This window comes from Gossypium raimondii, chromosome 5, assembly GCF_025698545.1.
Source record: "Gossypium raimondii isolate GPD5lz chromosome 5, ASM2569854v1, whole genome shotgun sequence".
NCBI lineage: Eukaryota > Viridiplantae > Streptophyta > Magnoliopsida > Malvales > Malvaceae > Gossypium > Gossypium raimondii.
The window spans coordinates 22,934,190-22,959,196 of record NC_068569.1 but is presented as its reverse complement, the minus strand read 5'-3'; the positions used below and the strand labels follow the sequence as shown (position 1 = coordinate 22,959,196).

Sequence of the window (25,007 nt, the reverse complement as noted above, 5' to 3'; positions counted from 1 at the left end):
AAAGCGAATTCAGATAATTAAAAATACGCCACCCCTGTTTGGCAAGCAATGCAATATTGAATTGACTGAGATTACGAAAACTTAAACCTCCATTCTCTTTTAAACTGCATAAATTCTTCCACGAGCTCCAATGAATTCCCCCTTTTCCCTGACCTTTTTTCCACCAAAATCTCGCGATAATTACTTCCATTTCATCACATAATGATTTCAGAAGTAAGAAGCAAGCTATTGAGTAAGTCGGAATAGCTTGCAAAACAGCTTTGATAAACACTTCTTTTCCACATTGCGATAAAAATCTCATACTCCAATTGTCAATTCGTTGTTTTATTCTGTCTTTCAATGCTTGAAAAGAAACCTTCTTTTGTCGTCCCACCATGTTTGGCAAACCAAGGTAACGTTCAGGCTTATTTGAGCTTCAGACTCTAAGAAAATTAACGATTTGTCTTCTTTCCTCCTCAATAGTGTTTTTGCTGAAAAAGATGGTTGATTTCTCAAAGTTCACACATTGCCCCGAGCACCTTCTATATTCGCTTAATATGGCATTGAATGAATTAGCCCCTCTACATGTTGCCTCCGCAAAAAGGATACAATCATCTGCAAATAATAAGAGCGATATCTGTGGACCTCGTCTACTGACTTTGACACCCTTTAAAAACCCTTCCTCTACTGCTGTTCTCATGAGACTGGAAAGGCCTTCTCCACATATAAGGAAAATAAATGGGCTCAAAGGGTCCCATTGTCACAGTCCTCTTTCTGGATAGAATTTTATTCCAACATTGCCATTGATCACAACCTTATATGAGACAGTAGTCAAGCATTTCATAATATTTTCAATCCAACTTTGAGCGAATCCCATTCGAGACATTAACTTTTTGATAAAAACCCATTCCACCCTATCATAAGCCTTGCTCATATCCAGTTTTACTGTCATGTAACCCTTTTTCCCCACTCTTTTTTTGCTTTAAGGAATGCAGTATCTCATAAGCAAGCAAGACATTATCAGAGATTAATCTTCCTGGGACAAAAGCACTTTGAGCCTTATCAATGCATTTATCAATCACCCTTCTAAATCTGTTCGCTATAGTTTTCGCAATAACTTTGTAAACAACATTGCATAAACTGATAGGCCTAAACTGTGACATATTTGTGGGATTATTAATTTTTGGAATGAGCACAATATGAGTTGAATTAATAACACTGACCTCCATATCACCGTTTAAGAGTAGAAGACAAAATGAAACTGTATCCTCACCCATAAAATGCTAGCACTTCTGATAAAAGATGGCTGGGAGTCCATCTTCACCTGGCACCTTAGTAGGTCCCATTTCAAAAAGAGTCTCACGAATTTCTTCCCTTGTATAATGTGCAGTGAGCCTTTTATTATCCTCGTCATTAATACAACGATTTATACCCGAGAGTAGGAAATCACAATTTCCTTGATTCTGTGATGAAAAAAGATTCTGAAAGTAAGACCTAGCAATTTCTTCCATTTCTTGTAGATTTTTCGTGGCCCTACCATGTCCGGACTGCAAACTCTTGATCATGTTTTTCTTTCGCCTCTGAGTTGCTTGGCTATGAAAAAAGGCAGTGTTTTTATCCCCTAATTTGAGCCAATTCAGTCTGGCCCTTTGCTCCCAATATCTTTCATCTTTCTCAATCTCTAAGTTAAGCTGGATCTTTGTATCAATCAACACAGCCATGTTACTATCATCCCTTTCAGCTTCAAGTAATTCAGATAATTTTGCTGTTAAATAATTCTTTTTCCCTTTTTTGTTCTTTAAAATTTTTCCTGCCCAATCTTCCAACCCCTTCTTTATGAAATCCAGTTTCTGTAGGAAATTACCTGTTGACATCTTCCATAAATGTTTGGCAGTGTCGACAAATGAATCCTCCAAAAACCACCAGTTTTCAACTCTGAAACTTTTTTCATTCCTCTGTCTGATTTCCTTCTTTGTATCAATAAGGAGAGGACAATGATCGGAAAAAGAGTGTACCAAATGCTGAACTTTTATATTAGAGAACAACGAAATCCACTCCATATTTGCTACCCCTTTAGCCAAGCGTTCTCGTATATTTGTCTCTGGTAGATTGCCTCGTTCCCATGTAAACCATCTACCCACATATCCTACATTATTCAGTTGGTATAATTCCAATGATTTCCGGAACTGTTCTATCCTTCTCTCGTCTCGGGGTGTACCTCATTTCTTCTCAAAACCATACATGATTTCATTAAAATCTCCACATACTAACCATGGATTATTCTCTCCATTATAAAGGTTTTTCAAAATAGCCCATAAATCTTCTTTATCTCGTGCATACGGAGTTCCATAAAATCCTGTAAATCACCACATAACCTCTCTTTCATTATCATGCACTATCACATCAATATGTCTTTTAGAGAAGCTTTTCAGAGTGATATTTACATCATACCTCCAAGCCAAACAAAGCCCTCCTCTAGTTCCCTCTGGATCCACCTCTATACCATTCACAAAACCACATCTTTGCCTAACTTTCTTCATTTGAATTCTGCCAATTTTCGTCTCCATAAAGAAGACAATCTGGGGGTCGTAAGTCTTCAGCGAGTGCCGAAGTCTTCTAAATGTCTGTGAATTCCCCAATCCACGGACATTCCAACTTAGGATTTTCATAATTCCCGGTCGGCTTGCCTCTTGGCAGCCGCCGATATCAATTGGTTCAGGTCCCTCGATCTCCTACTTCTTACCTGAGAGGTAATCCCCTCATTCTGTAGTAAATCATCATTCTCCGTTCTGGCTATTTTTTTTTACCTTCTTCTCCCACTAAAGCCTCATCCTCCAAATCATGTTCCATCGCATACTGGCCATGGTCCATCAATGAGTTAACCTGCTTTTTATCTTCGCACAAAGTGTCACCTTTCACATTAAAACCCAGAATTGGATCTACTGCCTTCCCATAACTCTTATTGTGTTCCATTCTCTGTAGTCCCCTTGCACAACCCCTATTTCCTTCCAGAATTCCACCTACAGCCCCCTCCCCCTCTTCTCGTAGCCAGACACTATTCATGGACAGAGCTCTTCGAGACTGTGCTCTTATTGATAAATCCCACCCTATTTCTGCGATTTCTACTCCAATCAACATTTTCTCCTCACAAAAAGAATCATTGTGACCCAATTTTCCACAAAAGAAGCAAAAAAGTATCAATCTTTCATATTTAAACTGGACATAGGACTTTCTCCCCCTGTATTCGAGTAGCTTCTTTCTTTTCAGAGGACGTCTGATATCAACTTAGACCCTAATCCTCATAAAATTCCTGTTTTCCTTCCCTAAATTAGTCCCATCATATTCCATGAAATTTCCTAGAAAATTCCCCAGATTAGCTGCTAGATTGTCAGAAAACAAACCAATTGGAACATCATGAATCTGAACCCAAAATGGGGTCAATACTAATGGGACCTTCATGGGATCATCCTCCCATCTTAAATTATAAAGAATTAACAGATGATTGTTGAATGTCCATGGGGAGCCTTTCAACACCCTTTCAAGATCCATATAATGAAAAAATTGGAATAAAAACCTTTTTTCCCCCAGATCTCGAATACGAACTCCATGAATAGGATGCCACAGATTCGCCATAGTACTTTTCATAGCAGGAAAATGAATTATACTTGCTGTAAGAAAACACCCCACCAATTGAAGAAACTCTTCTGTTCTTTCCGTTCCAGGATTTTCTTGGATTTGGATAACATCATCCTCCACTTCATTAATTGATAATTGGGCTAAATCATTCTCCATATTTTTTCCAGAAACAGAGGCGCAGGGATCAAGAAAAGAAGACAAAACAAGAAGACTTAAAAAAACAAGAAAACCTAAAAGCGTGCCAGAGGCGGCAGACACAATCGTGCTAGGGTAGCAGACCAATCTTTTTGAGAAATATTAACATCGTATCTTATTTCTACTATTTCGTGTTAAATTATTTCATTCAATGTATGAATCATGACTTTTTGAATAAACAAAATTTCTTGTTTAGATTTGGGAAAGTCGTACCCTAACTTACTGGGTTTCGACTTTCTCAATAAATCTAAAGACACGAATCTTTTCAAACTCAATTTTTTAAAGCAATCTCGGGAATTAAGAAAAGATCGTGTCCTAACCTACTGGGCATGATCCCTTTTCTAAACCCGAGATAATTAAATATCTTTTAAACAAGTAAATTTTGGCATTCATTCGCGTATCGGGAATTTGAGACATTGTGTCCTAACTTACTGGATATGATTTTTTTCTCGATTAACGTGAAATATGCTTCTTTTTCCAAAAATTCTCAACATTTTAATACAAGGATCGTATTTTTTTAATTCTTCAAAGTTTTCAATTCTTGACATTAAGACATTAACTAATCAACTAGGTACCAATTTTGGGCGTTACGAGGGTGCTAATCCTTCCTCGTACGTAACCGACTCCCGAACCTGTTCTTTTGAATTACGTAGACCAAAATCGTTGTTTTAATAAAATCAAACCGTTTATTAAAAATAATCACTTTTCGAGGTGATCCAATCACACCTTATTAAATAAAGGGATTGGTGGCGACTCCCGTTTTTTTCGTTTTCATCAAAACCCAAGTCGACCCCGTTTTTGTGAAAAAAATGGTGTCAACATTTACTTTTTTTGTACAATCAAAACAAATAAAATCAGTTAAAAGCTATAGAACTATATATAGGTTAAGCAGGAGGAAAGCAAAATATTATTGTCTCCTTTAGTAAACTTGAGAATCATAATTCATGGGGAAGTGATATGTGGAGCCCTTTTGGGCCTTTGATCTTTTTTCCTTCTTCGTCTTGGTATTTTCATGCATGGATGCATGCAGTGTGTGTCGTTAAAAATTTTGGGATTAAAGTTGTAAGAATCATGTAAAGAAAATTGGCTAGGTTTAATGGTTAAGAGTTTTTTTTATGTGCTTGAGGTCCTGTGATGGGTGTTGGAGAAAGGATCATAGCGTCTTTGCGGAGGTCCCGAAAAGCCTCCGACAGCGTCAACATGTGCCGTTGAATTTTCGTTAAGGATTGGGCACAAATCCGTCGGATGTTCAGATGTAGTACAAACTCCACACAGTTGGGTCCGATTCTTCTTTTCTATAAGCATAGATTGAACAATATTAGTGAGCTTATTCAATTTATCTTCTAAGGATGAAACGTTTACCCCATTAACCCGTCTTGTGGGTTCTGAATTCGTCCGATACTGTTGAGAATTTACCGCCATTGTGGATATCAGTTCTCTTGCCCTTTGTGGAGTCATATTGACAAGCGCCCCTCCACTAGCAGCGTCAATCATTTTCATTTCCATAGGGAGTAAACCCTCGTAGAAATATTGAAGAAGTGATTGTTCGGTCAAATCGTGTTGAGGACAACTTGCACACAGTTTTTTGTATCGCTCCCAATAGTCGTAGAGCGATTCACTCTCCATTTGCCGAATTCTCACTATGTCTCTCCTAAGTTCAGCTGCTCGCGATGCTGGGAAAAATCTGTCAAGAAAAACACGAGATAAGTCATCGCACGTTGTAATAGAACTGGGAGGTAAGTAAAATAAACATTCTCTTGCTGTATCAACTAAAGAAAATGGAAAGGCCCGAAGTTTGATTTCATCTTCGGTTACTCCCTGTGGTTTCATGCTTGAGCAGACCATGTGGAACTCTCTCAAGTGAGTGTGTGGATTTTCGTTCTTCAAGCCTCGAAAAGTGGGCAAAAGGTGGATCAGGCTTGACTTCAACTCGAACGGGGTTTCTTCAGCTGGATAGTTGATGCATAACGGTGTTTGCTCATTGGGCGCAGCGGCTAGCTGACGAATGGTTCGGTTCGCCATCCTTTCTGGTTCACCGAGGTTGTCTTCCGCCTCTTTTATTTCACAAAGTGGTTTGGTCTCAGGTTCAACCACTTCGACTTATTTTCCACGTTCAATTGCTCCTACACGTTTAAGAACTTCTGTCTCTTTACGTCGCGCTCGTGCAGATTTTTCGATCTTTGGGTCGTATTCGAGATCTCCGGATGAAGATCTGGTCATGAAGATGATTTAAACAATTTGTAAGTGTTGCCAGTCCCCGGCAACGACGCCAAAACTGATGGGTGTCGAATCCACCAATATAAACCTACGCCTTAGTTTGCAAATTATGCAGTATAGAGAGTAGGGTCGATCCCTCAGAGACTGGTTTACTGTAAATTATTGCTCGCTTGACCAGATTTATGTCGGGGCAGCTGTCGTGCCCAAGACGTTCGGGGGGATAAAAATTTGAAACCTGAAATAAATAAATAAAAAGCGTAAAAAGTAAAAGTTGAAAACAGAATAATAAAAACTGTGAAATAAATATTAAGAAAAATTAATTAGAATGAGCTCAGCTTTAGGCGCGAATTTTCCTCGTCTTTGAACCGATCCTCGAAATTGGATGAACTCCTCTTTTCCAATAAGCTAGTTATAGCTACCAAGGACGCCTCGGACACCAACTCTTCCTTGTGTAAATTAGTTATGGAACGTCCAATAACTAACTCTTACCGATCGAACAACCACGAAACGTTCGTGATTTAAAACTCCGGCAGCTTTGCGTTCTAGAAGAGCCTAGCTCGAACCAATGCCCTCAACCGCGTGGGACATTTAAATCCGGTTACTACTTCCCTTGACGGAACCAAACAGTAATCTCCACTTGGCACGCCAATGTGTTCACAGAAAACCGATTAGAAACGTTCCTTTCGGAATTCCAACTGTACGTCTAATCTCACTAAATCAAACAACGTCTTTTTTGACTTAGTGTTGATCTAACTTTATGAGCTGACAAAATCATACTCTTAATCTGGAGAAGTAATAAGTACTAGAATTTTAGGAGTTAAATGGCTCGGGTTCGTAACTCACGGGTTTTGACGAGGCTAATTTTGGCCTAAAGCTGAAAATGGGTTTAGTTAGCTAAGGTTTGGGACATGTTGGTATTTGATAAATTTAATAAGGTAGAAAGGGTGAAAAGATAGGTGATGTGATTGAGTATGGGGGTTGGAATATATTAAAGTGGGGTGGTTGAAAAGGGATTTTGAAAAAGAAGTTGTAAATGATAAATAGTAACAAGCTGGAAGTTTTGGGAATTGAAAGTTAAAGAAACTAAAAACAATAAATAAATTTGTGAAAAGTTGAAAATAAAGGTGAAATGGATGGTTGGTTACTGGAACTAATAAATTGAAGGAAGACAAACTAAGAAATAACAAAGGCTATGTGAGAAAGGAGAGAATTGAGAGATAAAAGCTAAAATATTTTTGATTGATGAATTAATGAACAATACATGCTTTATTTATACTAGAGGATTTACTAAATTAGGAGCCAACTAGTCATAGGAAATTAAGAAAAAAATATCCCATAATAAAATAAATCCCAAAATAATCTCCCCCACTAAGTCAACAAAATTTTCAGCTAATTAATATTGGAAAAATTCTACTTTGGCCCTCCTTCTTTGCTTCTTTCTTTAATTTGGCCCAATTGTTTCCTTTTTCTTCTATTTAGTCTCAAATTACATTCCTGCACAAAATTCAATAAATATGGCAAAATTAGTGGTGCATTCTCATAAATTAACCAATTTAATTACATAAAATATGTAACTTTAGCCTTTAATCATCCTGTGTTAAATTTTTTCTCTTGAATTTTAAGTATTTTTATTCCTATATCTAGCTTGCCAGATCTAGGTTATCTTTTATTTTTGGCGAGTTGTTAGCAAGAATAAGCTTGTTGATTTAGTGGTAAGGCTCTAGCTGACCCTTAAGTTTTAAGTTTGAATCTTACTATGTGCAAAATGTGAATTATTTTTGTTTCTCCTTACTGTGTCACTCATACGGTCAGAAATTGAATTGAATTTAAAAATGAGAAAATCTGATTAGGATTTAGACCTCTAACGTTTGATCGTCCCTGTGACACCTTATACCTAACCCAGTTGTTTGATCCAGATATAAAAGGTCACATTTCGTTGCCGAAGCAACTCACTTTTCCATTTTTTTTTGAAAAGGAAACGTAGTGGTAAAATTATTTTATAAAAATTTCAGTAGCATTTCTGCCTATTTTGTATAAAACCCCTTGCAAAATTTAGATTTTCACAAATTATCTCCCAAATCAATTCCTAGCACTACGATTTCTCAAAACATATCAATAAACTAGATTTCTATACTTAACTATTTTATCAAAACATTAGTTATAAAATACTAGCTAAGAAAACATAATGAAAATATTTAAATTCAGTTTACGTCATAATATTATATATTTATAAGCCTAGGTACATGCCATTTACATCAACTATAAAGTAAACTCTTCACCAACATTATTTGAGCTGAACTTCGGTTCTTCAGATGCTACTAGAATGATCTAACGAATCTAACTATCTACGCACGGAAAAATAGACAAACCGTATGCTGAGCAATTTTTATGCTCAGTGGTGCTAATATCATATAAATCATTACATAAGCATTGGACACAAACTAATTAATAGAAATAAACTAAAACATGAATATAAATATCATTAATAGCATCACAATAAAAGAAAATTCTAATAGTAATAAAATTTAATATTTTGATATTGACAAATCGAATAAAGAAAATAAATTTTTTAATTAAATTTAAAATCGAGGAATTAATTTAATTTGCACAATATGGAAAATCAAATAAATTCAAGTTTTGTATTTGTTTTCTTTCAATTTAGACCCTGTACTAAAGTTTAGACTCATAACCAAATACACGAATCCACCACCCTGAATTGTTTGGCAACAATGGCTATCAGAGTAGCCCACGACCCTCTGGGAATTGGGGCTAACAATAATAACAACTGACCGACTTGGCCTTTTCCCCCTTAACCCTCTGGGAATTGGGGAGATCTAAATTCTCTGACATAAAGACTCTATGGCATGCCAACTATATCTGATTTCGTCTAACTTGGTGAAACGGGGTAAAAATCAAATTCCATGATCCATTTCAATTCCATTTTCATATAATTCTAATTTCAATTCTGTTTCATGTTCAAATCACAAATCGCCTAATGTAAAATAGGCTTCCAATTTGAAACATATTAAGTATTTTCTTGCTTAATCATCTAAAATCATAATACTCAAATCCAAATCATAACAATGAATTCGCTAATTTAGTCTTATGAAAAACATAGTATTCTTCTCGAAACATAATTTTATAAATATTAACTAAATTATTCAAACTCATCCAAAACTCATAAAAATAAAATAAATATAACTAGTCATATTAAATTAAATATTTTAAAGCTTTATGTAATGAAAATAAGATATTAGCACAAACCGAAGTTTTAATCGCTTTACTCTTTTTTTCGCCTTTCTCCTTCAAGATGTTCGCATCGTTTTTAGCTACAATAGGAGTAATTCATTACGAAACAACATCATTTATCCATTCTAAAACTAAAACTAATAAAAATAAACTTAAATATGCATGATTATTCATATTGACAACTTAAGTTTTCTAGTCCGAAATTCGCATATCTTTAGGCTCGATTATCCGTTTTCAATTCCATCTTCACCAGAGTACTCACCGCTACACAAGCTATCATTTAGCACCAATATTATTACACAAAGTGGCCAATGTTCTCTACTTCCCCTTTAACATGGCCAAATATACCAAATAAACTTTTCATCCATTTTTATTTCTTTTTCATACTTCTAACAAGCTAGAACTCATCTTCTAATAATTTTCTACCCAAAAATATATCTACTTCACTTAAGTTTTCTAAACTTCCATCAATATCCTTTAATGAAAACTTTTAAAATACTTGATAAAATAAAAAACTATTGGTATATATATGTAAAGCAAGCTTCAAAGATTCAAAACCTAAATTTTTTTTTTGAAGAAAACCATACCTTACACTTGAATTTAAAGGAGAATGATGGAAGAACTTTTTGTCTTCCCCCTTGTTTGACGTGAAAAGAAAGAAGATGAGAAAGATGTTATCTTTCTCTCTTTTTCTCTTTATATATATTATAATATTAATTAATAAAATATTATTACTTAATAAAAAATTATTTAAAAGTCATCATGAAACCATTGATTTTTTATGTAATGGAAATATTGTTATTAAGTCCTTTCTATCAAAATAAATTAGGATAATTGCACTTTAGTCTCTATACTTTTCTAACTTATTCAATTTAATTCTGAACTCGATACCAAATTTTAACTTAACTATATACTCCTACTAATAATCCTCTGTGTTTTCATGTTTGACGGTTTTTTAAAACAATCACAATTTCTTATACTACTATTTATTTATAGATCACTTATTCAAGCACTTCTACCGTAAATATTCTTCTTCTCTTCTTTTTTTTTTAAGTGAGGATGTTACAATCCCCTCAATCTTTTTTTTTGTTGTTTTTGTTTTCTTTCACGTGATTTCTTTTGCTATAACTCTTTCTACCGAATTTCTTTTGCTTCCTACTTCTTTTATTGTTTCTTTTCCTTTTTTTTTGTTCCATTAAATAGCAAATAGCACTATGGTGTTCACTTCATTGACGCCCTATATTCTGTCTTGTCACCATCTCGATTGTGTTTCTTCCTATTTTAATCTTCAAGTAAGTGTAATTTGTTAGTTTTGTTTTAAGAAGATTGTTTCAGTTTCCTTGGGAGGTTTGTTGGATTAATTTTGGTTGAATGATGTTCTAATTGATGATGACTCTGTTAGGTGGGATTGTAAGGCGCAAACTCTTTCGACGAGTTGAGGGTTTCGATAATTTTCTCTTCGAGGGTAAGTGTCAAAACACCCAAGTTAGGGTCTGGTTGGCGATAAATTAACTTGTTAGGGTCGAATGCCTTTTTTATAAATGGCCGAATGTTTTAGGAAGTAAGGGTCGAATCTTTATATGTGGTTATTAATTGGTCAAATTATTTATATGTCTGTAGAATTTGGTTGTTGCTGTGGTGTGAACATCTCGAGAAAATAGTCAGGTGTGTGTCTTTAACACGGAAACTAGTAAAACTATGCAAAATCAAAATTTTCAGTCGACGCCACACGACTGTGTGTTGGGTTGTGTGAGCCACACGGGCGCGTGGTTGGTCGTGTGTCCGGCCATGTGAGCCATACGAGCGTGTAGTTGGCTCGTGTGGCCAGTAAGAGCGTGTAAGCCACACGGACGTGTGGGTCCGTTCCAAGCATATTAGTATAGGTTGTGTTTTGGGTCATTGGTTCGAGGTTAGCAATAGTACTGTATCTGTTATATGGTTACGTTTGTAACTGATAGAGAATGCTTGGTATGTTAATGATGTATGTACATTTTTTTGAAAGCATGCTAAGTTGTGTAAAATGGTATATCTGATCTACAAATCTGTATTTACTATCAGCACATTCTGGTCTGCTGTGTTTGCAATTAAGCGTGATTAATCTGGGTATATCATGATATGAGATTTGATGTTGCATGTAACTTTATGGCGAATCTGATTTGTTATTGTTGGAATTTAACACATTTGTTCTGTAAGGCATGAATCTCATGCCTATTGATTTATGTTAAATATAAGATTGCATGTTCAACATGTTTATCGTTCATTGCATGGGGTTGGGATGATATGGTAAGGAGGAAGTTCTGATAGTTTAATGATCTGCACTATCTGGTAGTTTAATCACATATCTGTTCTGGTAGCTTGATTGCAAAGATGGTAACTCGACCACAATTATCTGTTGGTGCGTTTTAGATACACAAATTCTGGGGAATTTTATTTGGTGTCTAGCGGAGTTGAGTAGGAAATTTTTGAAATTAAAATATGCATTATGCTTTTCTGAGAAAATACTGCATTGACATAATCATGCATTCTCAATTCTGCTTGATTGATCGTCATAAAATTCTTTGTGATATTATGATCTGTTTATTACATTATTTGTACTTATGCTTGAGTTAAGTCATACACTGAGCTTCATAGCTCACCCGTTTACTTTATCTCCTCAGGTAATTCGCAGGATTAGGGATTGGCGACATCTCATAGACTCGGATTGGATTTCCCTTGCATAAGATGGTTTAATTTAATTATTAATTAAATTTTTTGGACTTTTGAACTAATTTTCGGGCTTTATTTTTGGTTTTGGGTTTTCTGTCGGATATTAGTTAAATGGTTTAAATAGTTCGTCTGATTTATGCTTTTCAAAATAAAATAAAATGAGCTTCATTTTATCAGTTGACCTCTATGAGACGTTTTTTGTGCAATCGTCACGAGTTTTGATCTGTGGCCCGTGACACTAATACCAGTATAAAAATGATACATTCATTAATACAATAGTGATTACTTTGATATGAATCCCTAATTTAATTTGTTAGCCATACTTACGTTGGTACTGTAATTCTATAATAATAAAATATCATTCTTTAAACTTTTACACTGCCTTAATCGCAACAAGTATATAATACAAAATCAATTTGTGAAGGAAATTATAATCCTTAATTATGAAATTTTAGATACGTAAAGGGAATTCTTTTAAGAAGTCGAAGTTTGAAGTAATAAAGGTAAGAAAATCAACAGAAAGAAATTTTATTTCTCTCGTTGGATAGTTTTTTTTTATTTAATTACTTCAAATTGGAGCAAAAGTTAGGCAAAGGAAGGTAAAAACAATTTTAATAGGTAAAAACAACATTAATTAATTATTGTTAGCCCATGTTGTAATATTGATTTCTTTATTCTTTTCTCTACCTCTTATAAGATTCGTTTGTATATGTAATCATATTAAACTTATTCATTTATTCATTTGTAATTATTTCAAAAACTGTTAAACTTAAAAAATATTATAAAAAGTGGAAATTATTTGCTTTTGTAATTAAACTTTTACTCTTTTCTGTCCAATCAAAACAAATAAAAAGGTAAAAGAGAGAAATTAATTTATGTAATGTTTTTATTTGTCAAACTTAATGATCGGCTTCAATTTAACTTCAAATAATCTTAGACTCGTGAAAGTCATAATATTATATAAAATTTTAAAATATATTTTTATGCGATATTAAAATTTTAGTTTAGAGAATATCAACCTCATAAAAGTTTTACCAACTCTCTCCTTTTCGCGTGTCCAATTTTAGTCTTTTATTTTGTTTTATTATTTAGTTTATTTATTTTATTATGATTTATGCTTTTAATTTCGTTTAAATTTCACTTCAGTCATTCCTTCAATTAATTTCATCCTTTTATGAGTTGTTTTATCTATCTATTTATTTATTTATTTATTATACTTTTACTTTTTAAATATTTAAATTTGATTTTATTTATATTTGTTTTATCTATTTATTTTTTATTCTTTTACTTGTAAATATTTAAATTTGATATTATTTATATTTTTATCTATTTATTTATTTGTTATTATTTTACTTTTAAATATTTAAATTTGATACTATCTATATTTGTTTTATCTATTTATTTATTTATTCGTTATTCTTTTGCTCTTTTAATACTTAAAATTTGATATTATTTATATTTGTTTTATCTATTTATTTATTTGTTATTTTTACTTTTTAAATATTTTAATTTTGATATTACTAATATTTGTTTTATCTATTTATTTGTTTTTCTTTTACTTTTAAACATTTAAATTTAATATTATTTATATTTGTTTTATCTATTTATTTGTTATTCTTTCACCTTTTAAATATTTAAATTTGATATTATTTATATTTTCTTTTCATTATGCATTTTTTCTTTCTTTTTGTCATTATTATTATTATTATTATTATTATTATTATTCCATTATTCATGTTATGATAAGCAATCACAACATGATATCATTGTTATAAATTGATGTTTCATTATATCTGCTTTATTATTACTCACAAGTATCACATTTTATTTTACCTTTTATTTATTTTCTCTATTCATCTATTTATTTATTTACGTCATTATTTTATTTCTTCACCTTATTATTTTGCCTTATTTTACTAATCATCGTGCCGTCTGTTAAAATACATTTATCCGTTTTTACATTATGCCCAAATAAATGTATATCGTTTTAAAAAAAATTATATTCATTTTACGTAATACATAGTAAATATTCAAAACCAAGACAATGTTCATTATTTTTGGGATTCGAAGAAGTCGTGCTCCTAACTTACGGAGTATAGCATCTTTCTAGAACCAAAGTAATCGAATATCCTATTCAAAATAACTAAAAAAACAAGATTTAAGTAACAATCAACATGACGATTATTCTAACTATTTTCGATAATTTGAGGGATTCTGTTCTAACTTACGGGACATGATCTTTCCTTCTTGATTAACTCGACATAAAGTCCTTTTTCCACAAAATTTAGTTAAGCGATACCTTAACCAAATATCATCATGCAATGTAGGATTGTGTTTAAATTTTCTTCAAATTTTCTATTCTCGATACTAAGACATCAATTAATCAACTAAGTACCAATTTTGGGCGTTACGAGGGTGATAATCCTTCCTCATGCATAACCGACTCCCAAACCCATTGCCTAGATTTTGTAGACCGAAAACCATCGTTTTAGTAAATCTAACCTTTTTATTAAAATGATCAAATTATGAAATGATCCGATCACACTTAATAAAAAGAATTGGTGGCAACTCCCATTTTTATTTTAAAAATAAAAATAAAAATAAAAGGTTGATTTCAAAAAAAGGTTTCGACAAAACCAATGCTTAACAAATTTATTGTTTGATATTTGCAGCACGGTGTTCTATAGCGAATATAAATGTGATGGACCAAGAGCCAATAATAGAAAAAGGGTTGAATGGTCGCAACAGTTAACGACCAAAGAGGCGGACATTTTATTGGCAAAGAACATGATTGGAGCCAATAATGTCATTTGATTTGAACTAAAATTTGGATTTTCTTGCAAATGAATTCAAGTGACATATGTCTAAGAGTTCAACTACAGCTCTACCAATTTTCAATCCCTAATTACCCAATGTTTCTTTCAAGTATAGGAGAAGATTTTTTTTTCCTCAAAATTTCATTTTAGTAAAAACGCTGGTACCAACATAGATAAAATGCTATATTCAAGGTTAGATTGATTTCTATAACGAGCTTGAATGAACAATTGGATCCATCAACAAGTCTAATCCAACATAAGTTGAATGATCTTGGGCTGATAAAGATTTGAACCTTAATTAATGGATACCTTTTCAGCACATTTTGACTAGATTTGGAGCTTAAACAATGGGCTGACCCAAAAGTACCAAAATATAAACAAAGCCCAAGCAGGTGAAAAGGGTAGATCCTAAGGGTAGTTAGATTTTAAGCAATTTCAAAGCTTTGCAACACTAAGATATTGCAAAAACTTTTTTTTTTTTAAGTTGTTTGTTTCTTATCTTTTTGTTTTTATTTAGCAGCCGTGTTAGCTTCTAGGTTAGCTACCATCTGCCTTTTTCTCTTACTCATCAATTCTCTTTTTTTTCCTCATTCGCTCTAGGTGTCTTCTCTCTTTTCAATTTGTAGATCTATTTTGTGGATATTTTTATTGTCTTCACAAGTTATGATGGATAGATGATGGTGCCTTGTTGACTTCTTAATTTTTTTTTAGTTTGAGAGTATTTCAGAATAATAAATGATTTCATAAGTCGGTTTGGACTCGTGTTATATTAAGTTTTATATGTTTTTTTTGTTTGTTTTTTTCATCGTTTTATAACTCTTCACTTTTAGAAGTTTTGTCTACTCTTATAGTACGCTTTTTAGTCTTGTTTATGCATGAAGTCTTGTTTTTGCGAGTGATTTTTGGTTGGTTTTGTCGTCATCCTATTTAGTTTGGTGGATGCTCGGTTCTTTTGTTGATTTATATTGAAGCTGAAGTTTTTGTTGTGTTGTTAAAGTTTATTATTTTTTCCCCTAATTTATATGGTCTTATTCATTAAATAAATTAATGAATTTATCTTTTAAAAAAATTAAGAGATTGCAAAAAAAATTTCATTTTTCCAATTAACATTTCTAACTTTAATCTCAAGTAGCCGCACCTAATAAATTCCTTTCAATTGGGGTTAAATTAAATTAAATCAGATGTTAGTTTAATGAATACGATACAGTAGTCCAACAATTAATTAACCATAGAGAAATAATTAATTTATCTTCATTTTCAACTAAATCCACTTTTATAATCATTCAGTGGTGGAAAAAAGCCAAATTTTCCAGTTGCCGGCTGCTTGAATTTGGGAAAACCGCACCCTTTTCTTTTTTCTGACATAATGTTGAGTTAATCTACACACGATTGCTTGAAAATTGATGTGTTTATGTGTAACACTTCCATGGCAAGAAATCGGCCCCCACATAATATATAAAACAACAATATCCTTCATAATCTGCTCATTACAATCTTCAGTTTGTAACAATGGCTGCTTTCATCTTTTTTGTAACTATGTTCACGTTGATGGCGAGTACCACCCCTCGAGCAGATGCTGCTGAAACTTCAGCTGCGGCTGTAGTTATAAGAGTTGACCAATCAGGGAAAGGAGACTATAAAAAGATACAAGACGCTATTGATGCCGTGCCATCAAACAACAAACAACCTTTTTTCATATTGGTTAAGCCTGGAATCTACAATGAAAAGATCATTGTGCCTGGAGACAAACCTTTCATTACGGTAAGCGGTTCCAAGACAAATAGCACGGTAATAACGAGGAATGATAGTGGAAATATAATTGAATCCGCTACTTTTACTGTGTTGGCCTCGAATTTTGTTGGTCAATATATAACGATTAAGGTATATAAAACATCACATTGATTCTATACTTTCTTACTCATCTATTCCGTACGTTCATAAATTAAAACATTTTGGCTCGAGTTAATCGATTTTTTTTTTTTTTTTTTTTTGTAAATAGAATACGTTCCGACATCATGGAATTCAAGCAGTGGCATTAAGGGTATCTGGAGATAAGGTAGTTTTCTTAGGATGCAAAATTTTAGGTTACCAAGATACATTGCTAGATGAAAATGGTAGACACTATTATCGCGGCTGTTACATTGAAGGAGCTGTTGACTTCATTTGTGGGAATGCCGCTTCCCTTTTTGAGGTATGCGTTACTTATGTTACTCGAATAAGTGTTGAATAATGTGTTTAATATTTTCGAACTTTTTATTTATTTATTTGAAGTACTTTGAAGATTAAACTATAATTTTTCTTGGGATTCCATTTTTATTTTTGGATTTATTTTAGAGGTGCCATTTGCATACATTGTCAGAAGAGTTTTCAGCCATTACAGCACAACAAAGGGGGTCACCGACGGAGGAGACAGGGTTTACATTCTTGGGTTGCAAGATAACTGGGGAGAGGACTGCTATATTAGGAAGGCCATGGGGTTCTTATTCCAGGGTCATTTTTGTCTTGACCTATATGTCTAATGTCATTCTGCCACGAGGATGGGACGATTGGGGAGACGCAACCAAGCAAAGGTAAACGAAAAATTGACACAATCAATCAAGATTAACACTTTGTTTATTGATCTAAGAATTTTCAAATTATATCTGTTATGAGATATTGTGAAGACGGTTTTCACAATTTTATGCTTCAATGTCTCAAAAAAAAAAAAGTAATCCTTTTTTTATTATTATAAATCTTCAATCCACTTCCTACATCGGTGAGTAATTAAAGTATGACTTCAGTAAACCACCCTTTCTTTATCGAGGCATCCACAAAATTGCGAAAATAGTTTTCACTTCCAAAATAAATTATATTTCATTAAAGGGTGCAGTACCATTTTGTTTTGATTTCTTTTATATTTGTAGCACGGTGTTCTATAGAGAGTATAAATGTTACGGGCCAGGAGCTAATACAAGTAAAAGAGTTGAATGGTCGCAGAAGCTGACGGCCGAAGAGGCGAAGATTTTCTTGACTAAGAACATGATTAGTGGCAAGAGTTGGATCAGATCTACCCTCAAACATGTTAAGAAAGTTTCTACTGCCATTTCTAACAATTCCACGGGACATTCCTGATCATCAAGTTTATGTAAAATATTAGATTTATTTGTAATTATTTCAACATACAAGAAAAACTCTTCCCTGTTAAAACTATGGAGCTTGAAGACGTCTCCAATACAACTTCATTTATCTGCCAATCCTTATAATACGTATATTAAATTCTACGGAATTAAACCAAATACATGTTATAAAGTCTCTTAAAAATTAAGAAATTTTAAATATGTAAAAAAGAATTATAAAGTTAAAAAGAGTAACATTTTAGCGTCTAAACCAAAAAAAAATATTTAGAAGGACCAAGGTAAAACCTCGCAAATGGCACTTTGAGTCGCAAAAAAAAAAAAAGAAAAAAAAAAGATGAGAAATGAAAAAGTGAAAAAATGAAAAATGGAAAAATAAAAGTGGAGAGGCTAAGGTGAAAACCTGCAAAGGGCGCCTTAGACCAAAGGGGATTTAAGTTGAAAACCCGAAAAGGGCGGCTCAAACATTGATCAAAATGAGCATGAGGTAATCAGAGCAGCTCAAATGTTGATTAGAATGGGACATGCTGTGATCTTGATATGCCTTAGTCAGCAGGAAAGGGTACGCGACATCTTGGGGCATCGACAGAGTAATGTAGATCTCCTAAACACATGTCAAACTCAAAATGGTCTTCAAGAAGTTTGTACAGAGAAGTTCAAGCTGCGACATCTGGGCACCTCGTCTCCATACTATTTATTTTGAATTTGTTATTCTTGGAATACTTCATTCTTTTCCAAGATACGCATTCCCAATCAATTTCTTTATTATCTTTCTTTACTATTTTTGATAATTTATTCATTTCGAGCTATGCTCAAAACTAACTTTATTCTTATCCATTATTATAAGCTTTTTGCAAGCATGTTGCATTGGAATAATGATTAATGGACTAATAAAACTTTCACAAGGGAGGTTTTGCATATTACTCTAGAAGTTTCTAAATAATACAGTAACCTAAAACAGGACTATTGTTTAGAACGCACCAAGTTTAAAGGTTGAAATATCTGGGAAGGAAATGTCTAAATTGAGACTATCCCTTCAGATTTTGTTGTCATAATATTGATTGAACAAAGTGACAAGATGTCGTGTTAGTGACAAAGCGTCAATGAACAAGCAAGCAATGATCACCTAGCAATAAAAAATGGTTTCTTTGGAGAGGAGAATCCTTCATTCGTGCATAGGCATTTGGTATGACACCCTGAGATTGGTATAAAAGACCAAAGAGCTTCACATTTTGCATCCTTGAATTGCGATAGATGAGGATTGAGAAAAGGCCAGATTTTTCTACCCTTGGGTTACAGCGGGGAAAAGATGGTACCAATGTTGCATCCCAGTAGATTGAACTTTGAAGTTCACAATGGGGGCAATCTGATTGAGTGGTTTTTTGAAGATGCTAGCCGAGCAAGAGGACGTTGTAGTGCGTCAGTGATACGGCTTTAATAAATTTTTAGTAATGACTACCTAAGCGGGATCATTCTCAGAAAAAATAACATTCTGTATTCATTCAAACGTCATTCATACATGTCTAGTTAGGAGCATTTAATTCATTCTGATCATGATATCCTAATCACTAGGCATAATTAGGTTCATAAGTTGAATTATACAGGTCATGTTCCTCAGAGGACAAACCGGTGAAACTTCAGCCTTGCCTTCCTGAGTTTGCAGCAGAGCAGACTGAATATAGTAGATCTTGCCTTCTTGTACTGACAACGAAGCAAATCGAAGACACTAACCTTGCCTCCCTCGGTGGCAGCGGAGCAGGTTAAAGATAGCAGATTTTGCCTTCCTGTACTGACAATGAAGCAAATCGAAGACACTAACCTTGCCTCCTTCGGTGGCAGCGGAGCAGGTTAAAGATAGCAGATCTTGCCTTCCTGCATAGACAGTGAAGCAGATCGAAGATGGCGGATTTTACCTCCTCGTGGTTACAGTGGAGTACATTAAAGCCAGTAATTCTACTTCCCTGGGCAGCAGTGGAATAGAATTGAAGATTTTAGATCTTGCCTTCCTGCATAGACAGTGAAGCAGATCGAAGATGGCAGATTTTACCTCCTCGTGGTTACAGTGGAGTACATTGAAGCCAGTAATTCTACTTCCACGACAAAGAGTGAAATAGATTGAAGATTTGAGATCTTGTCTCCCTAGCGATGAGTGGAGCAGATAAAAATGGCGATTTTACCTCCCTGTGGTTACAGTGGAGTACATTGAAGCCAGTAATTCTATCTCCCTGGTCAGCAGTGGAATAGATTGAAGATTTCAGATCTTGTCTCCCTAAGCAGTAGTGGAGCAGATCAAAAATGGCAGATTTTACCTCCCTGTGGTTACAGTGGAGTACATTGAAGCCAGTAATTCTACTTCCACAGGCGTGATGGAATAGATTGAAGATTTCAGATCTTGTCTCCTAAGCGATGAGTGGAGCAGATCAAAATGGCGATTTTACCTCCCGTGGTTACTGGTGTGAGTACATTGAAGCCGATAATTCTACTTCCGGCAAGCAAGATGGAATAGATTGAAGATTTCAGATCTTATCTCCTAGGCATTAGTGGAGCGGATCGAAGATGGCGATTTTACCTCCACGTGGTTACAAGTGGAGTACATTGAAGCCGTAATTCTATCTCCCCAGTCGTGATGGAATAGATTTCAGATCTTATCTCCCTAGGCATTAGTGGAGCAGATCGAAGATGGCAGATTTTACCTCCCTGTGGTTACAGTGGAGTACATTGAAGCCGTAATTCTATCTCCCTGGTCAGCAGTGGAATAGATTGAAGATTTCAGATCTTGTCTCCCTAAGTAGTAGTGGAGCAGATTAAGGATGGCGGATTTTACCTCCCTAAGGTTACAGTGGAGTACATTGAAGCCAGTAATTCTATCTCCCTGGGCAACAGTGGAATTGATTGAAATTTACAGATCTTATCTCCTTAAGCATTAGTGGAGTAGACTGACGACGACGGATCTGTTTCCCCGAAATTGCAGTTGAACAAATTGAAGAAACTAATCTTATCTCCCTGAAGTTGCGATGGAGTAGCTTAAAACCACAGATCTTATCTCTCTAAAGTTGTAGAGAGCAGATCGCCTCAGACTTATCTTTGAAGTTGCAGCAGAATAAGTTGAAGCTACGAGTCTTATCTCCCTGAAGTTACGGTGGAGCAGATTAGAGATTGCAAATTTTGTTCTTTTGAGAAGCTACAAGGTACAAGTCCCATCTCCTTGATGTTGCAGTGGAGTGGATTGAAGCACCGATTCCTATACCTCTGCAGACGCAGTAGGTTGGAATGAGGCTACTTGAAGAGCGCCAAGGTTCAGCATGACCGGGCAAAATTGGGCTTTTTAGTCTTTGCTCTGTTCCCGTTACACGACAACAAGCAAAGAGGGGCAGCTGTAACACCCAATTTTTGACCCGGGCCCAACTAAGCCTAAAGCCCAAACCCATTACAAGCCCAAGTCATTAACCCAAATACCTGACCCACTAGCCTAAAATAAAAAAAAATGAACAGCAGAAACATTTGGCAATAAGCAGCAGATCGACATCACCCTCGCCCCCACGTTGCAGCAACCGTCTTCACGCATGATTGCATAGCAACTGCCCACGTTGTCTCACCCACGTTCTCCAACGCCCACACCGGCAACAAGCCATGAACCACGAATAAAAATAATGGCAGAGAAGACGACAGAGGGGGGGGAGAGTTTTTTTTCGATAGTTTCTTTCTCCGTTGTTTCGGCTATATAAAGCCAAATCAAATCTGTAAAAGGGTTACACAGACATATATTGAAAAATACTGAAATACGAAAGAAAAGAATTAGAAAAAACAAATTTTTGAAGGTGATTTGTTCTTTCCAAGTTTTTTTTTACTGTTTCTTTTTTGTCTCATCTTTTTCTTTTGTATTTTACTTCGTTTTTTTTAAGAAAGAAAACGAAAAGTAAAAGAAAGGGAGGGGATTCTTACCAGCAGAGGCGCGCCGTCGGCATCGTTTGCTTCATTTGTCCAAATCAAAGTTAAAAGGGAGGGGGTTTTGGCGTGAGGAGTTGGGAAGAGATGAAACAATTTTTGAAGCTGCTGCAGAATAGCTTTAAATTTGAGATTGAAAAGGGTTTTAAGCACTTATGGGTTATTTATGCTTTTAATCCTCTCATGTTTTCATTATTTCAAAACCACTGTTTTTGCTATTTTCAAATTTTTCCCTAAAACATTAAATTTGTTTGATTTTAATCCAGTGCTGCACAGCACTTTGGGAGAGGAGGGATTAATTTCCCTTTTGACCCTTCATGTTGCCGGCATTTTGCAAATTCATCCTCTATTTTAATTTGATTTTGTGTTGTTAATTTTGTTTTGATTCTAATTTAGTCCATTGTATTTGCTTTTACAAATTAGATTAAATATTAGTTTCTTAATACTATTATTGTTATTAAGTTGCTGTTATCTTTGTTATTATATTATATATTACTATTATTATTATATTACTCATTATTATTTTATTATTATTATATATATTTATGCGCATATGTATCTTATTTTATATATATATATATATATATATTGTTTTATTTTATTAATATATATACATTTTTTATTTTTATTATTATATTTATGCATATATACGCATATGTTTGTTTTATTATAATATATATGTATATATTTTAAATGTTTTTAAATGAATACACATACATATTCTATTATTATTTTATTTTCTTAGTTTTTACATACATACGTACATACATTATTATTTGATAATATTTATACATTTTCATATTTTATAATCCTATATATATATATATATTTCTTTCATAATGTGCATGTTTATACATTATTCAAATTATTATAAATATTTTTTTGCATGTTTTTATGTATATATTTTCATTTTTTTATAATTTACTAATATATTATATTTTTACTTTTATTTTTTGTAAATGTATGAATATACTTGATATGTATTTTATTATTGTTTTATTTTCATGACTTTTGTATTCATATATATGTATGCACTAATATTTTATAAAACTTATGCATTTTTATTATTATTATTTTTATTATTTCATGGTCATATACATATTTGCAAAATTTACTTTTATACCATTTATATATATATATATATATATATATCATATACATGTATAATTTAAATTAAAATATTCGTTTCATGTTGCATTGACATTTTTAACACATTTTTTAACTACATTTTGATTTTGTCAAAACATTAAATTATTTTTTATGATTCAAAGATTTTCAAAATAAAAACGATATTCAAGTTAGGGATTTTCGAGGAAAATTGAGCCCTAACGTATTGGGTTCCGATTTTCTTCGTTAATTCCAAATAACCGAGAATATTCGTTATTTAAAATATAAACAAAAATCATTTTCGGGAATTCGATATGTTATGTCCTAACGCATTGGACATGACATATTATTTTCTCGAAATGAAGATTTTCTTTGAAAATTAATTGAAAAGTGATATTCAAAATTCGGGCATTTTGAGAAATTGTACCCTAACGTATTGGGTCTCAATTTCTTCGCATGACTTGAATAATTGATTATCCTTTTCAGATTTCAACATTTGAGTTTAACAAAATCTTTTTAATTTTCGACACCAAGACATTAAATAATCAATTTGGTACCGATTTTTGGGCGTTACGAGGGTGCTAACCCTTCCTCGTGCGTAACTGACTCCCGAACCCGTTTTCTCAAATTTCGTAGACCAAATTGTTTTAAAGGTGAGCCGGTCACACCTAAATCACGGATCGGTGGCGACTCCAATTTTTGTTTTCAAAGTCGATAACTAAATTTTTTGTTTTCAAAAAAATGGTTTCGACAAGTTAAAAAGAGTAACATTTTAGCGTCTAAACCAAAAAAAAATATTTAGAAGGTTTTTCTACTTTTTTTTAATTTAAAATTTTAGTCCCTATACTTTAATTTTGAGACATTAAGTCCTTGAACTTTTTTATTTAAAAATTTTTATTTTCGTTTAATTTTTCTATTAAAGTTGTAAAATAACTTTTCAGCTCTCAACATTTATAGTTTTTTATCAATTTGCTTGTACTCTTTAAAAGTACATAATAAATTTAAAAATGACTTTTTTCCTATTTTAAATAAAACTTAGAAATTTTAAAGCTTATAATTTTAAAAATTAAACTGACAATTTAATAGATTTCAAATGGTCTAACCAATTTGTTCCCAAAACAATCTAACCGATTGGTTAGATCATTTTGAAATCGGTTCAATTGTTAGTTTAACTTTTAAAATTATAATTTTAAAATTTCTAAGTTTTATTTAAAATGTGAAAAAATTTTGAATTTTGTATGTGCTTTTAAAGGGTAATGACCAAATTGATAAAAAATTGTAAATATTGAGGGTAAAAATTATTTTACCTTTGATACCGTTAACTTTAGTGACAAAATTAGACAGAGGGACCCAAATTTTAAATAAAAAATACAGGAACTCCATTTCTTAAAATTAAAATATAGAGACTAAATTTTAATTTTCAAAATAGTATAGGGACCTTTGACACATTTAAACCAAAGGTTTACCAAAAAAAACTCAATTTGTCTTTCCTTTAAAAATTTCATCATGGACCGGTTAAATAATGTAATTCCATTTTAGCCTCTCTTTCAATTAATAATTCAACTTAATCTCTTTTAATCCTTTAATTAAATAATAACATTACATTTGTTAGCTCTCTAAAAATTTAAAGCATTTTAATACAATTTTTCTTTAAACTTTTAACCCGTTAAAAATTTAAAATTTTTAATTTTCTTTTCTCTATTTCTTAAGGTATTTATCAGAAAGAGTCTATAATTGATTTTTTAAATTCTGTGAATGCATTAAAAGTAGATACTAATATTACAAGTTTTAAAACTATTTCATACCTAAAACGATGATCGAATCGTCGATCAATAATTAAGATAAAAAAGAGACTTACCATCTCAATTAACCTCGGAGTGGGATAAATTAGATTCGGTGACTTGACACCCATATTTTATCCTTATCCTCAAATGGATTTTCATCATAAAAACTAGTAACGTAAATTAATGCGCAGTCAGTGTCATCAATAGTTTTGGATTATCAAATGGAAGATAAATACTTCACAACCCCTGCATCAGCCCAC

At 33.1% G+C, this 25,007-nt stretch overlaps 1 protein-coding gene across 2 annotated transcripts; it reads left to right on the top strand.

The window, feature by feature from the left end:
• The first annotated feature begins 16,206 nt into the window (after window positions 1-16,206).
• Window positions 16,207-17,984, top strand: LOC105770055 (putative pectinesterase 11). 2 transcript variants are annotated; one of them, XM_012591094.2, is made up of 4 exons: window positions 16,207-16,559; window positions 16,798-16,989; window positions 17,133-17,368; window positions 17,702-17,984. In XM_012591094.2, exons 1-4 carry the CDS (start codon window positions 16,308-16,310, stop codon window positions 17,907-17,909), a joined length of 888 nt encoding a protein of 295 aa, XP_012446548.1. In that variant the 5' UTR covers window positions 16,207-16,307; the 3' UTR covers window positions 17,910-17,984. The 2 variants fall into 2 exon arrangements, with proteins under 2 accessions (XP_012446548.1, XP_012446546.1); XM_012591092.2 differs by having other exon boundaries at window positions 16,208-16,679.
• Window positions 17,985-25,007: the final 7,023 nt, after the last annotated feature.

What these genes read in the sequence shown, in the direction of transcription:
- LOC105770055 (XM_012591092.2), top strand. Translation starts at nt 16,308, where the DNA reads ATGGCTGCTTTCATCTTTTTTGTAACTATGTTCACGTTGATGGCGAGT. An exon ending in ATGCCGCTTCCCTTTTTGAG is followed by an intron (nt 16,990 to 17,132) that starts GTATGCGTTACT and finishes GATTTATTTTAG; the next exon opens with AGGTGCCATTTGCATACATT. An exon ending in GGAGACGCAACCAAGCAAAG is followed by an intron (nt 17,369 to 17,701) that starts GTAAACGAAAAA and finishes TTATATTTGTAG; the next exon opens with CACGGTGTTCTATAGAGAGT.